Source organism: Muntiacus reevesi, chromosome 1, assembly GCF_963930625.1.
Source record: "Muntiacus reevesi chromosome 1, mMunRee1.1, whole genome shotgun sequence".
Taxonomy (NCBI): Eukaryota; Metazoa; Chordata; class Mammalia; order Artiodactyla; family Cervidae; genus Muntiacus; species Muntiacus reevesi.
Window position 1 is genome coordinate 25,656,209 of NC_089249.1, and position 16,084 is coordinate 25,672,292.

The window sequence follows — 16,084 nt, forward strand, 5'->3', positions numbered from 1 at the left end:
ATTTCCTATCTTCTTCCACAAAAAGTTTTTTGACTCTCTTTCAGTTTTTGCAAATAAGACAGCCTCTAGGGGTTAACTCAATTTTTGAGGTCAGTTAGGTTATTGAATGAATATTTTAAACATAACCAACAATGCTATATCCCCAGAATGCACAAATAGTTTAATATTGAAAATGTATTATCTAAAAACTAGGTCAAATTAGGAAAAATAAATATAAATCAATGATAAAATAATCATATCCTTAAAACCATCCCAGTAAAAATTAGGTAAAAGTTATAATGTAAAAACCACTTTGGTTATAATTAGTCACAAAAACCATGTAGCTAGGAATAACCTTGAATTGTGAATTTTATTGCACAAATATGAAATTTACACATGCATGCACATGTGCACACACACACACACACACACACACACACACACACATATCTGAATAGAGAAAAGTACCACGTTCTAAAACTGGAAGACGAAATTAACATTATTAATCCACCCCAAATTCATTTAGAAATATAGCAAAATCCCAATGGTAATTGTCTTTGGAGAGCAAGGGGAAATTGATAGTAACTCTAAAGTTTATCCTTAAATAGAACTAGCTGAAAATGTTTTGGGGGAAGAAATGACCAGATGATGAGGTGAAGTATCAATATAAAAATGTATTTTGAGGTAGCCATGATTAAAACAGAGTAACACTGGTACAAAAAGAGACACACATGAGTAGACCAGAAGGGGCCCAAGAAACTGTAAGGCATTTAAATGTGATATATTTTGCATTGCAGATCAGGGAGGAAAACATATATTCTCCATCACCTCATAGAACAGTTGAGTAAAGAGCTAAGCATTTTTCTTAAGGCATTAAAAGTTTAAAAAATAAGCAATTATCTTAGTTATGGATGAAGAAGGATTCTCATATAAAAGCAGTTGAAGACAACAGGAAATTACCAATAAATTCCTATATAACTAAAATCTTTCTTCAACAGAAACAAAATTTAAAAACAAGTAACAAACCGAGAATTTTCAACAACTCTGAGAAAGGTTTAAGGTAATTAATATAGGGAATGTGTATAAATCAGTATTAGAAAAGGCCAAATCTGTAAAAAAAATAAAAATAAAAATAACAGCCCAAATATGTTTGATTCAGCATTGAAAAAATGTTTGTTTAAAACCAGAGTTCCCAAAGCTTTTGAGTCTTTTGTTCATTTTCCTGAAGAATTATGAACTATTGACCCAAGTGATTTTGAAAAAGCAAAAGCACTGGATTAACCTTTAACCTCTTTTGATCAATAAGGAAAGTAAATGAATATTTATATATCAGTTACTATACGGTCTGAATTAAATCTCTCTTTATTTTGTTTGTGTCACAATGAAGTTAATCCTCTGGCCATCCATTTACTAAGAAGGGCAGTTTTCTTCTAATAGTGAAAAGTTTAATAGTTCTAAAATTGTTGACTTGAAACTATGTGTCCATAGCAAACTACCTTTGTTAGAATGTTTGTTTCAGAGAATATTATGTATGATCAGTTAAGCTTAGAAATGCTTTGTCGCAGGAAGCAGACTTGAATCATCAACCCTATAATAATTAACCATGACTCAACAATTATAAAGCACAGGTGCATTCTTTTAGAATTAAGAGGATCCCTAATACAAAACAACTTAAAAATAGTACAATAAATAATAGTTTAACCAGCTGATTTTAAAATACAGTTCAGAATTACTATTTTCCTAGGGTGGTTCCATGGTAAAGAATCCACCTGCCAAGCAGGAGAGGTGGATTCGATCCCTGGGGTCAGGAAGATCCCCTGGAGAAGGAAATGGCAACTCACTCCAGTATTCTTGCCTGGGACATCCCATGGACGGAGGAGCCTGGTGGGTTCCATGGAGTCACAAAGAGTCGGACATGCCTGAGTGACTAAGCAGCAGCGGCACAGTAATATCAACATGGGCAAGTGATCTGAAGGAGCAGTTAATAGACAAATACATGTGAGAAAAAAATGCCTAACCTCTTTAAAACATAAATGAAAAAAAAATGTACTTACTTAACTGACAAAAATATTTGAAGAATGATTATACTTAGTAAATAAAATGCAGTGTAACAGGCAGTTTCATGTTGTTGTTTAGGTATAATACATAGTTTCTTTCTGGAGCAAGATAGAGAAATCTTTTTCAAAAGTGATAAATCTATAACCTTTCATTCAGTGTTTCTATTTTTATCCATACTTTTAAGAAATGGACTTTACATTTATGTACAAGATATTCATTCAGCTAGTGTTATTTATGATAATGGCAAAAAAAAAAAGGATCAGAATAGGAAATTAGTTGAGAAAAGTATAGCAAATCCATAGGATAAAATGTTATACCACCACTAAATGAAATATTTTCACCTAACTTTTTTAGAAGACAGGAAAATCCTATTGTAATATTAAGAGAAAAGATTGGAATGAAAAAAATTGCATAGTATATTTTAATTTTTTTAAAAAAGCACTGTATGACTAAAGTAGAGGTCTAATAGACACCATTAAGTGTCATTGTCAAGGCTGTCCCTGAATCCTTGAGGAAGTTAGTCCAGGTGTATTGTCAGGTTTCTTTTGTTTCTGGGCCTGTCCACTCAAGGACAAAAATGAATTGAGGTTCCTGGGCCAAGGGCATGCAGAAAAAAACATCCTTTGGTCTTGCCTGATAGCTCAGTTGGTACCGCAGGCAATACAGGAGACCCCAGTTTGATTCCTGGGTTGGGAAGATCCCCTGGAGAAGGGAAAGGCTACTCACTCCAGTATTCTGGCCTGGAGAATTCCATGGACTGTATAGTTCATGGGGTTGCAAAGAGTCAGACTTGACTGAGCGACTTTCACTTAAATCGAACACAGTAAACCAATTGGCTTCCCCTGGGATTTGAGTTAGGATAGTATTAAGATTAGGCACAATAGGATAAATGGGTCCAATAGCTTCATTAATAGCCCTTAAGTGAAAGTGAAGTTGCTCAGTCGTGTCCAACTCTTTGTGACCCTGTGGACTGTAGCCCACAAGTCTTCTCCATCCTTGGGATTCTCCAGCCAAGAATACTGGAGTGGATTGCCATTTCCTTCTCCAAGGGATCTTCCCAACCCAGGGATCAAACCCAGGTCTCCTGCATTGCGGGCAGACGCTTTAACCTCCGAGCCACCAGGGAAACCCTAGTAGCCCTTAGGTCTTGTACAAATCGATAGTCTCCAACAGGCTTAAGAATAGGTAATATCAGAGTATTACATGGTGACTGACAGGGTACCAGTAATAATCCATATGCATCATACTTCTTCACTGTAGGAGAAATTCCTCTCTAGGCTTCTAGCTTTAGGGGATATTATTTTTTATAGGCATATTCTCATCCATGTCTTAGCCTGATAAATACTGGTCAAATGTCTTTGTCTAAGCCCGTAACCTCAATGTTCCAAATTTCAGGGTTTACTAGGACTTCTATCTCAGTTGTAGATTCAGTCTGTGTTTTCATTCTCTGTTAAAGTCATTTGGTGATGAATAAGTTTTCCTTAAGGGCTTCCCTGATGACTCAGCAGGTAAAGAATCTGCCTGCAATGCGGGATACACAGGACATGCAGTTTCCATTCCTGGGTTGGGAAGATCCCCTGGAGGAGGAAATGGCAACCCACTCCAGTGCCTGAAAATTCCCGTGGACAGAGTAGCCTGGCGGGCTACAATCCAAAGGGTTGCAAAGAGTCAGACACGACTGAGCGGCTCAGCACAATGTGACGCAAGGTTTCCTTGTCCCTTTAGGAACAGAGCGGCCCCTAACTAGTTTAATAAGTCTCTTCCCATTAAAGGGACAACCAGGCACAAACAAAAAGGAATGTAAAAGTAGTGGGGCATTAATGTTACACATAAATTGTTCCAGGAAAGTGTTCCCTTGTCTTTTTCCTGATATTCCCATTACATATTCTTTAGGATTGTTAAGATTTCCAATCCTTTAGGTTAAGACTGAGAAGGTTGCGCCAGAGTCTATGAGAAATTCTATCAAGTTGCCTGCTACTTCATTAAGGCTCAGCATTAATTATATAGATGGTATCTCTAGGCAAAGCCACTTCTGGCCTCAGGCCCCTCTATCTTCCAGTTGTGAAGCCTCATGGCCCCCATCTCCCACTGGCATCTGAGGTATCCCCACTGCCCAAGCACTGACTGTTGGCAAAGGGTACACTGATCAGAATCTTTCCTCCCGCGTCTCTTCTGTCCACACAGGGCACAGTGATTTTGTTTGGGTGCCCGTGGGCCTTATGGTCCACCGTGGTCAGATTGGCCCCAAAAACCCAGCCTCTCCTTTGGTCTCTGAGTGGGCAAAGCCTTTGTAATCATTTGGACCTTTTGTTTGTCTCTCTGCAGGCGTTCAGCCTCTTTGGCCGCATCCATATTGTTGAAAACGGAATAAGCCAATTGGAGTAAATCTTTCAGAGGGGTTTGAGGACCAGAAGTTACCTTTTGAATTTTGTGCCTGATGTCTGGGGCAGACTGGGCTATGAAATGCGTAGCCAAAAGGACAAGGGGTCTGTCCCTCGGGGGAAGGGGATCCTCATTTGTATACTTTCTAAAAGTTTACTCTAATCTCTCTTGAAAAACTGCAGGATTTTCATTTGGTCTCTGTTGGGCTCCTTTTACTTTCTCATAATAAACAGGCTTTACCATAAGCTTCTTCATGTCTTCTATCAACAGTTAATCATATTGTCCTGTCTGTCCCTGTCAGTAGAATTCATCTGGTGATTCTACTGTGGATCAGCCTCAGGGACAGTGTCATTCCCCACTTGAAAAACTGCATGTCCCTGTTGGGCGCTGGTTGCTGTTTGGTCAGCACTGTCTCTGGCTGCTAGTATTATATACTGTTTCTCCTCTGGGGTGCAGCAGTGGGATAGTAAAAATCTGCAAATCTCCCCAGGGGAGATCAACAGTTCTCATTAACCTGGTAAACTCCTTAGTGAAAATTTCAGGGTCCTCAGAAAAACTTCCCAATTTATCCTCGGCCAGACTTAGATCAGACATTTTGAAAAGGGCACGTGGACGGTTACTGTTCTGAAGTGACAGAGCAGTAACAGCCTGTTACTGTTACTGAGTGTGGGGACAGGTGGCTGGTAATTTATGCCACTATAGGTGCCAGCTGGGCTGAGATTGTGTTCCTCGGGTAACCTGAGGTACAGAGAAGGAGTTCTGGAATATGGTGCTGGCCTCTTCTCACCTTTGCATACACTTTCCCCTGGGATTTTAGCCTCAGCTGGAGCAGTAGCTCTCTCAGATCTGGGAGCTTCTGTTGGCACAACAGCTCCTCCAGGGGGGGTGCGGAACAGATCCCACTGGGAGCTGTTGCAGGAGCAACAGCTTCTTTCTGTGGGGGGTCTGGTCTTTGCATGGCCCTGTACACTGGGTCAGCTAAACTGTCCTCTGATTGCTTCCTTAAATAAGCCTTCTGGGTTACACATAATATTAGATTCCTTCCAACTACAGTTCCCAAATACAAGGTCATAAAAACTTGAACATGTAGTATTTCACTCCATTTTGATTCCCTTCTACAGTATAAATCTAGTTGCACTATTGTGTTATAATTTAGAGACCTGTTCAGTGCCCACTTTTCTTGGCTCTCTAACTTATATTGCAGCCAAACCTGGTTACATAGCCTGAGAAGTTTTTTCTTTTTCAAATCTTGTTCAGTATTTTTCCAGTCCTGGAGCACATATCCCTGACGGGTGTCAACTGGAATTCATTCAATTTGACCCATCTTAGACCCAAACCTGAGGAGAGGTCTCTGCTTCCTGGGCTATCCAAAAGTTTTGTTCTTGTGCAATTTGATCAAGATTTGCAGTTATGATTTTAGATGGTATCCCTTCCAAAACTGTCTCCCAACCAGATGTTATTGCCCAAGAAATTGCCGCAAAGGAATAGTACAGAAGATGTCCCCAATGGTGCCAACAATGATCTGGAATTTGTCTGGCTGCAAGTCAGAAATAAAAGGGTTAACCCTTGCAAGGACCTGGAGGGAGGAAAAGACTGACATCAGGGCCCAGTAGGTGCTCAACTGGGCACTCCTAGTAATTAAGGAAAAGTACTTTGAGTCTTGTAAGCTGGTTCTCTGCCAAATTGAGAGAGAAGAGTGAATTGTTACACCTCGGTGATCATACGGGTCTTTTGGAGTTAAAAGAAAGGATATGAAACTGATAGAGAGCATAGAAGGAAAACCTCAGGGTGAAAGAAAAGAGTAGAGATTGCTAAATCCTGCAACATCATATAGTGCCTGGATGTGTACAAGCACAGCCATTCCACTGCCTTGCTATGTATCTGTGTAGCTAGGGCTCAAACCTGGTCAAAGCAACCCAGAGAGTGAAATTCCTTCTTTTTCACATACCATCTCCCTTGTCTCCTGCACCAGTAATAAGATTCTTTCTGTATTTCCATACCACCTTTCCATGGCAACCCATTCTGATTGTCATCATTCCTCCAGTTCTTTAAACATCCATATCATTGTTCCCCTGGCTTGTATCTCGGAACCCAATCAGAGTCCTAAAGCTCTGGGGTTGATTGGCCTGATTGAAATGGGCTGTCATCAGTGGAGTGTCCTCCCCAGAACTTCTGACCTGTGGCATCCCATGGCCCTTCTAGGACCCAACCCCAGGCCTTCTTATCTCACCACAGTCCTGCTCTGGTCACCAGCTGGAACCATTGGGTGCTGTTTCCAGGGCTCTGAAGAGCTCCGGCACCACAGTCCTTTATATCTTAGCCCAGAAGTTAGTTCAGTGAGAGGCAGAGTGATGGATAGGAAGAGGTTTATTAGAATAGGACATTTGTAAGGTTCACAAGCAGAAAGACAAGCATTGCACTGCCCAAGTACTCAATGGGTTACGTTTTTGTAATCAGAGAAAGAGTGCAGGGAGGGAGATCTTCTTTGTGCTTCTTGAGCAGAAAGAAAGTAGAACTTCCATCATCAGCTCCCTGCCCCAGGTAGGGCAGGCAAGTTTACTTCGACTGTCAGAGCACTTGGAAAAATATTTTCAGATCTCAGTACAAGGAGGGCCTTTCATTGTGAAAAGTCATCTTTTCATAAATGATTATTTTCTGGTGTGCACAGAGCCTGTTTTGGTGGTCATTAATTTGATGATATCACTGGGCAGTTTGTAGGCCTCATTTTCTACTATTGTTCTTTTGTTTTGAGGACATTGTGCAAAGAGCATGTCTAGGCCAAAGAACATGTTTTGGGGGTTGCTAACTCACTGGCCTTACTGAGCAGGATGTAGGTTTCATGCTGCCATTGATTTTGCTGTTTGTGGGCATGTCCCCTCTTTCTGTTGCATGGTTTTGTTGCTAAGTAACTTAGCCATGACCAATTTAGACAGCATATTAAAAAGCAGAGACATTACTTTGCCAACAAAGATCTGTCTAGTCAAGGCTATGATCTTTCCAGTAGTCATGTATGGTTGTGAGATTTGGACCATAAATAAAGCTGAGAGGCAAAGAATTGATGCTTTTGAACTGTTCTTTTGGAGAAGACTCTTGAGAGTTCCTTGGATTGCAAGGAGATCAAACCAGTCAATCATAAAGGAAATCAGTCCTGAATACTCATTGGAAGGACTGATGTTGAAGCTGAAACTCCAATACTTTGGCCACCTGATGTGAACTGACCCATTGGAAAAGACCCTGATGCTGGGAAAGATTGAAGGTGGGAGGAGAAGGGGACGAGAGGATGAGATGGTTGGATGGCATCACTGACTCAATGGCTGTGAATTTGAGAAAGCCCAGGAGTTGGTAATGGGCAGGGAAGCCTGGTGTGCTGTAGTCCATGGAGTCACAAAGAGTCGGACACGACTGAGTGACTGAACTGAACTGAAGTTAGCTTGATTTTATCATTAAGTAAGCCAATCTGACTTTGATGTTAAGTGGCTTGTTTTGCTTTATGAGTCAAGCAAGCCTACATTGTTTCAGAATTTTCCTATTACCTTCTTGAGTGATCATTAGTCTTATTGCAGTCTCCCAAAGCCCCCTATAGTTCCCTATCTACAGTTCCCTAATGGGGAACTCACTATTGTGCTATTTGATCATCCCATTCTGTCCCTATCATAGGGAGAAACACACCAATATGTTCAAGTGGATATTTCTAGACTGTAAGGTTATAAGTAATTGTTTTTTAAATTGTCCAGACTTTCTCTAGTGAAGGATTAAACATTCTGATCATAAAGAAAACTATAAAAATCAGAAGATGAAAGAAAAATATTATATCCTAGAAGTTGAACTAGATTCATAGGGTAGCAGTTACAGAGAACTTTATAACAGCAGTCTGTCTATTACCAGTCAGCCTTACAAGAGAGAGAACCATGGGTAAAGATCAGTCTCCATCATCTTCTGAAGGATGCTTTTAGAAATCCAGGGGCAATGGGAGGTTGAGGGAAACCATTACTAATTAGCCCTAGGATTCTGACTCACAGGAGACCTCTAAGAACTGTTGCCTAAAAAATCTCATTTGGACCAGCTAGTGGTTTTGACTTTTATGCCAATTACTGTACCTTGCCTCTTATTCATTTTGTTGTGCTGTGGATAAATGAAAGTTGTATGTAACAAAAGCTCAAATATACTCCTTTATATATGGTTATTTCAATCTGCTGACAAAATATATTTTAGTTCCCTGATGATCTAGCCAGACCATGTTACCTTCTTTTATATTATATAACTTTAAAAGATCTAATTAAGTCTTTTAGACATTATGAGAACTAGGTACAATGTCCTAGTTGGTTTGGAACCACTTTCTTAGAACTGCTTACGCTCAGAAATGTAGAACATATCTATTCTAATTGGGTTTTGTTTTGCTTAATTTCCCATTATTAAATTGTTGGTAGTAGATTAAGTATAAATTTGTATTAAAATAGTATTTTTTCCTTTTACTTTGCTCAATAACTTTTGCCTTGATGAATAGTAAGAATGTTGTTTTGCGGGGTTGGGGTTGTTTTGTGTTTTTTTTGGCTAGGAAATCTATGTGAAGGAGATTCACCTTCATTAAAATCTCATGGTCCTCTTATGATGTTGATTTTCACATACAATGCAAGTTTGGCCATGGAAGAATTTTCTTTGAGATATTCTTTTCACATATCTGGTAAGTCTGTTACTTTTTTCATATTTTTATCTTTATGTTTTTGCTTTATTTTGCTCTATTAGAAAAATATGTGTCATAAAAGAAATTTGTTCTTCATTTAATTTGTAAGCTTTAGAAGAGAAGAAAAAGATAGTATTTAAGGTTGTGACTTCTGTAATCTGTGGAGGCATTAAAGTAAACTTTCATAAAGCATAAGATTTATCAGATTTTTCAGTTTTTATTATAGTACCTAATAATTCTGTCTAGTTTTTTGTATACTTGGGATATTATAACAATACAGTAGGAATTTTTTATCCCAAGTCTAAAAGTTTCAAGTGATTTTTCTATATTGAAATTGGTTTCCTTAATGTACTAATATAAAGAGTAATTGATTCCTTTTTTAAAACTTGTTTGGTGGATAGTTCATATATATTATTTGTAACCAGATTGTTGACAAATATGCTTTGCCCAGCATTCCTATAGTTTGGGTGAAGGCACTGATAGCATTATGAAAATTGAGAACTATTGCAAATTATGGAAATTGAGTATTATGGAGAAAACATTTGCAATTATGCTTAATTCTGAATTAAGCATTAGAGTTGCTCTAGTCCTTAAGATTTCTCGATTAATACTCATTAAAAATGTTAATTGGAATATAATTGGAGAGTTTTTTCTACAAAAAATTTTTACTTTCTTAGTCTGGTAATGTGAGAAATGTTGGATGGAGAAAACGAAGATTTGCATCAAGTTCAAATTATATAACTGAAAGGTGTACCATAAGGGGCTAACGTAAACAGAATCAAATTTCCCATTTAAGTCTTTAATTATTCAGATTATCAGCAAATGGTTTTAAACCTATACTAGGCCATGTTTAAAGCACTGAGGGTTCAGTGATGAGCAAGACTGTCCCTGCCCTAGAAGATTTGACAGCCTAGTAGGGAGATAGTCAATAATCTATAAACAGAGAAGGACAGAGGCTGTTGCTTATCACCCAGTTCTTCCAGGATTAAGCCACTGCAGTAGCTGATAGACAGTGCACTCTGTGCTTCAGAGAGAGGAAATCAAGGTGGTAACAGGATGCTCTGTGCTTTGAACAGGCAGGCCCCTTACATAGCTAGATGTGTATTTCAGGAAGAGTTTTAATGAACCCAGATTTCATATTTTCATGTAAAAGCACTAAAATCATTAGCTTGAGATCTCTGTTCCTTGTGACTAACAGTAATCTTCTTTCAAGACATGTGCTTGACTGTCCATACTCCCTAGCCAAAATGACATTTAGAGTGGCTTCACTCCCTACCTCTTTGGAACAGCTTGTTCAGAGGTACTGAGCGGTTGTCTCATGGATATAGCCCTCAGTAAGACCCTAAATGAAACAAAACTCATAGCTCTCATGTTGTGCATTTTTGTTTCAGTCAACTAATCAAATAATCTCAGAAAAATATAGAGTGAAAAAAACAACTATATTAAGATTTGACAGAGGGGTCTTATTTAGCTTGGTAAAGGATGGGCATGGAATTCTGGGAAATCTTTGTTCTGTTATAGCGAAACACCTTCAAATGCATTTCTAGTCACTCTCTCCCCTTTTACCCTTTCACTTTTTCTTGAACCCATCCCTGTAAGGCTTTCTTTCTTACCCTTCCCCAGATGGTGTTCTTGCTAAAGGTACCAGTGACCCCCACAAGTTCAGATCTGACAGTTACGTCTCGGTCATAACAGCTGCATTTGGCATGGATGACCTCTTCTTCCTTCTAGAATTTCATTTGTCATGGCCTCGAGGAAACCACTGTTACTTGACTGTCCTCTTTCTTCACTGGTCTCCTTAGAGGCTTTTGGCTGGTCGCTCCTCATTTTTCCTACCATTAAAAGTTGAGGTGTGCAGGGATCCAGTCCTTGACTTTGTTTTCTTCTTTACCTATACTCACTCTTAAGTGATCTCACCCAATCCCTAGTTTTAAATACCATTTTAACACAGATAACACTCAAAGTATATCTCCAGTCTCAACTTCTAATTTGAATTTCAGGACTGTATATCCAATCTCCTCCCTCTTCATTTGGGTATCTAATAAGCATCTCAAATTTAACATGACCAAAATGCAACTCTTGATTTCCTACCTGTTTCCAAATTCTTCCTCCGCCAGTCTTCCCCACCTCAGTAGATGGCAACTGCAGTTTACTAAATAAGTGTTCAAGCTGTTATATTGTTCATCCTTGACTTTTCTTCTCACATCTGTCATCAGATTTAGTTCATCTATGGACCTGCAGCAAAATTAATCTAGAATCCAACTACCTCTCAACAGTTACACCATAACATTCTGATACAAGCCTTTGCGTAGTCTGTTTTACTCTTAACAGCCAGAATGATCATTTTTTAAATACTTAAAAAATTTTTGTTTAATTATTTGGCTGTGCTCGGTCTTTGCTGCGTGGACTTCTCTCTGGTTGTAATGAGTAGGCGCTACTCTCTGGCTGTAGTGTGTGGGCTTCTCATTGCGGTGGCTTCTCTTGTTGCAGAGCACAGGCTCCAGGCGAGGGGTCTTCAGTAGTTGTATCTGGGCTACGTAGTTGAAGCTCTGGGGCTCTAGAGAGTAGCAGTTGTGGCGCACAGGCTTAGTTGTTTCTCAGCATGTGGGATCTTCCCAGACCAAGGACCTGTCTCCTGCATTGGCGGCTGGATCCTTTACCAATGAGCCACCAGGGAGGCCCCCAAATATAATCCTTTTAAAATGAATAATTCACATCATGTTATTCCTCTGCTTAAAACCTTTCAATGTTTTCCCAGCTCACTCTTGGTCGGCCTTACAGTGACCTATGAGATTCTGTATGATCTGGCTCTTGGCTACCTCCTTGACTACCTCTCCGATCATTTTCTTCAGCCACACCAAGCAAGCCCCCCTGCTGTTCTCTCCAAACCGTACAACCACGCCTATAAATAGATGATGCTCAATAATTGTTTGAATAAAGGAAATGACATCCTAGCTGGGGTAGATTAGTGAGCAGACAGTAAAGTCTTACCTAGTAAAAGAGTAAGAAATACATCTGTCTTGCTTATGAACATCCCTTTGGCTGAGAGCTAAAGAATGAGTAGGAGTCAACTCAGCAGACTTCTTACACGTGTTCAATTTCTGTTTTCAGATAAACATAAACAACCTTTAGTGCAGACATTTTTCCAACAACAGCAGAAATGTTATAGGTTCACCCTGTGTGTGAAGCTTGTTAAAAATCTGACTCACTCGGCTTTCCCTGGTGGCTCAGTGATAAAGAATTTGCCTGCTGATGCAGGAGATGCAAGTTTGATCCCTGATCTGGGAAGATCCCACATAGCGTAGAGCAGCTAAGCCCGTACACCTCAACTATTGAGCTGGTGCTCTAGAGCCCAGTAGCAACAACTACTGAGCCCACATGCCACAACTATTAAAACCCGAGTCCTGGAGCCCATGCTTTGCACCAAGAGAAGCCACCACAATGAGAAGCCCATGAACTGCAGCTAGACAAAAACCCACACAGCAACAAAGACCCAGCATAGCCCAAAATAAATAAATATTTTTTAAAAGGTCTGACTTATCATTCATACTCATGAGATTACAAATCAAAATATATCAGTGGAAACTGTACTATTAATATCTATGTGAGTAAGAAACATAAAACCCATTAAAATGTGTGTGTAATATTTAGTCATATGGAAAAATATTCACAATTGGGAGAAGTTACAATGATGTAAAGTGAAATACAGTTTTTAAAAAATGTATACTATAGCTTAGGGAAAAGCAGGATTTACATTAAAATATGAGTATTGGTTACTTGTAGGATGGGATTACAGGTGACTTTATTTCCTTTTTTGAAATCTGTCTTTTGGAAATTTTCTCCAATGTAAGTGTATCACTTAAACGAAAGAATAAAAAATATAAAATATGAATTAGGATATATTGACCTTGAGAATTCTCTTATTCTAGGTTCCATGAGAGGAAACATTAAAGTTAATGGTAAAGAGGATAAAGGAGGTAAGGAATTGGTTTTGTTGATCTGCCTTTGGTTACTGATATTATAGAGATAGAGTGAGGAATTTCTTTCTGCTAAACACTGTTTAGGAATAAGTATACTCTGGCTGCTATCAAAGACTTCTAAGTGTTGTGTCCTTATTCTGCTTGCTTTATAATGAGATAATGAACTTATATTAATGTTCTGAGTGTCAAACTTTGGAGGTAGTGGAGACCTAGTGCAGATCAGGGAGTAGAGAGTAAGAAGGTAGCACCTTATCTGATTACTGTGTAAGAAACACATGTTTTATTTATGAGATTTCCCCCTATTTTAACTGTGTTATTCATTAACATTCCTTCCATATACTTTATGTCCTCTGGATTGTCCTTGGACACCCCTCACCCTCTCTTTTTGCTGGGCCATTGCACAGTTAACTAAAATGACAAGATTATTGAAGTAAATCAATTTGGGAGTGGCATTAATTTTATACTGAATAATGCCTAGAGCATTTGAAGGAAATCCAAAATGTCATTAAATTCCTCAGTTCTCTTCTTGGTACAGTAGCTTTTTGGCCTCTGTGAACCTTAATATCCTGATTTCAACTATCTGAGAGTGATCCAAATTTCCTTACCAAATAAATGATTATAATTTTTAGTATAGGCTGAATTTTAAGAGTATGTAATTTACTCAGGGATTTAGAAGACTGTGTGCTAAAGATAAGCAACAAAGCTACATCACAATGTATATATGGGTGACTTAGTGGTTCATAGTTTGTGAGTTAAAGTCAAAGAACTTTGTCTTCTTTTGGGAAGGGTCAGTTTCTCAAAACAAAACTCATTTATACCCTGTGTTACCATATATAAGGAGCTATGGAAGTAAAAAAACAGTATATAATATTATATAATAATTATATACATAGTTATAATTAGTCATTAATTACTAAAATATTAATTGTAATATTTATTATATAAATATAATGTTTTGTATAAATGTTTATTATATAAATATAATTATATATAATAATTATTATAATGTTAATTGTATTTATAATTAATATTATATTAATATAACTTAATAGAAATACACTGCAGTTTAAGGTTTCAATGACCTGTTGTAGACATTAAAACCAGATCCAAAAAGTAGTAACTCAGCCCTTTGACTGTTGCATACAATATTTTTTTCTTTTTGCCTCAAGGGTGTCCAATATTGGATCTGATTGCAGTTAATTCTTTTGAGATCGCATCTCCCAATTATCCTAGCATTTATCCTAATATGCTGAACTGCACTTGGACTTTTTATTCTATGTCTGGAAATAAAATGAAGGCATTGATTAAAGATTTTATAATGGAAGAATCTTGGAACTGTGAATGGGATTATTTCAATATTTATGATGGGCCAGATCAGCAATCAAGATTACTTGGTAAACTGAACCTTCTTAAATGTCCTATGTTGAGCATTCATATGAGCATTTATATAATTATATATATGGCAAACATGATCCACATTTGCCTTGGGAGCAATATCTTTTGCTGTTAGAGACTTTCCATCAGATCTTTCATCAGAATCCTGAATATTATTGAACACAGTGGGATGAGCATAAGACCACACTCAATGGTTCTTCACCTTTAATTCCAGCTTTTCTTGATTTCAGTGATTCCTATCTCATTTTATCATCAGAGAGCACACTAATTTTGTTTTTCTCAGGAAGTCATATATTTGAAGAGTTTCTGTTGCCTAAACTGCATTTTTAGGCAGCTTTGAAAATTTGTTTACTCAGATTTCATCCTCACAATAAAGGTAGCTCTCTTTAGATCCAAGGTAAATTACAAAAAAAAAAAAAAAAGTCAATTAACTTGAATTATCTTTAGAGATTTATTGACCACATGATGTCTACTATGTTTGAATGTCAGACAATGTCCTGAGACTGACTCATAGAGGAAACTTTTCCAGAGATTTTGTAACTCAATATTGTATCCCATTCTCTAATTTCCAACCAGTTCTGCCAATCAGGATGCCACTACAATCCACCTCTCACAAAGGACAGGAGAAGAGGTTTGATGCTATGTTTTTACGAAGACCTTAACCACTCATGTGATAGTCTAGGATTTATAACACCAATAAGCTTAGCAATGTACTCTGAAATTCCAAAGCTACTTAAATTTTTTCTTATCAGTGAGTTTGGCTCCTGCCAAGGATTCTAGAGCAATTAGAGTATATAGAGGAGGTGGAGACACAAAATATCAAGCTATTAGTTCTCCATAAGATTAATATGAATCATCTATGGTATCAGATCCAGAATTATCTGGTATAATTCTCCAGAATGCCTTTAAACCTAAGACCCTTGGAACACACCTAGAATTGAACAAGTTGGATTTATTACTCATTGTGGAAAAGGAAAACACATACCCTTGAAAACCATGGAGTGTTAATAGGATGGTAGAAAGAACCTATTATAGGATTTGGGTTTTGAATGAGTAGTTTTGGAGAAGGTCTAGGGAAGTGGACTTTCTTCAAAATTACCCATTCAAAGCCCAAATCCTAAGTTCTAGAGAAGTGGAAGGGCTTACCAGGTGGCGCAGTGGTAAAGAATCTGCCTGCCAATGCAGGAGATGCAGGTTCAATTGGGAAGGCCAGGAAGATCCCCTGGAGAAGGAAATGGCAACTCACTCACTCCAGTATTCTTGCCTGAGAAATTCCATGGACAGTGGAGCCTGATGGGCTACAATCCATGGGGTGGCAAAGAGTTGGACATGACTGAGCACATACACACTAAGGAAGTGAAAGTTGCTCTAGATTGCTTGCAGGAAGTGGGTGAGAAAGTGGGGCAAATTTATGATTGGGTATCTAGGCATGACTAGAGTATGGGTAAAACTGTAATTGGTAAAGAAGTAGCAAGTCTTCATTTTAGCCAAGAGGTCAGTGTTTGGTGTTTTGATGCTGGTGTCCTGTGAGATTGTTTGTATCTAACAGGAGACCCTGGTTCAGTTGTGAGTGCAGAACCAGTTTCTGGATGTCAGGGCTGCTTTCCTA

General features: G+C 38.4%; 1 protein-coding gene across 1 annotated transcript in view; it reads left to right on the top strand.

The window, feature by feature from the left end:
* Positions 1–12,012, top strand: part of OVCH1 (ovochymase 1) — a 72,638-nt gene extending 60,626 nt beyond the window's left edge. Inside the window, exons 19-20 of the mRNA XM_065930928.1 lie at positions 10,724–10,892; positions 11,859–12,012. Of these exons, the coding sequence (XP_065787000.1) occupies positions 10,724–10,892; positions 11,859–12,012 (323 nt within the window). The remainder of the gene's footprint in view (positions 1–10,723; positions 10,893–11,858) is intronic.
* The last annotated feature ends 4,072 nt before the right edge of the window (positions 12,013–16,084 follow it).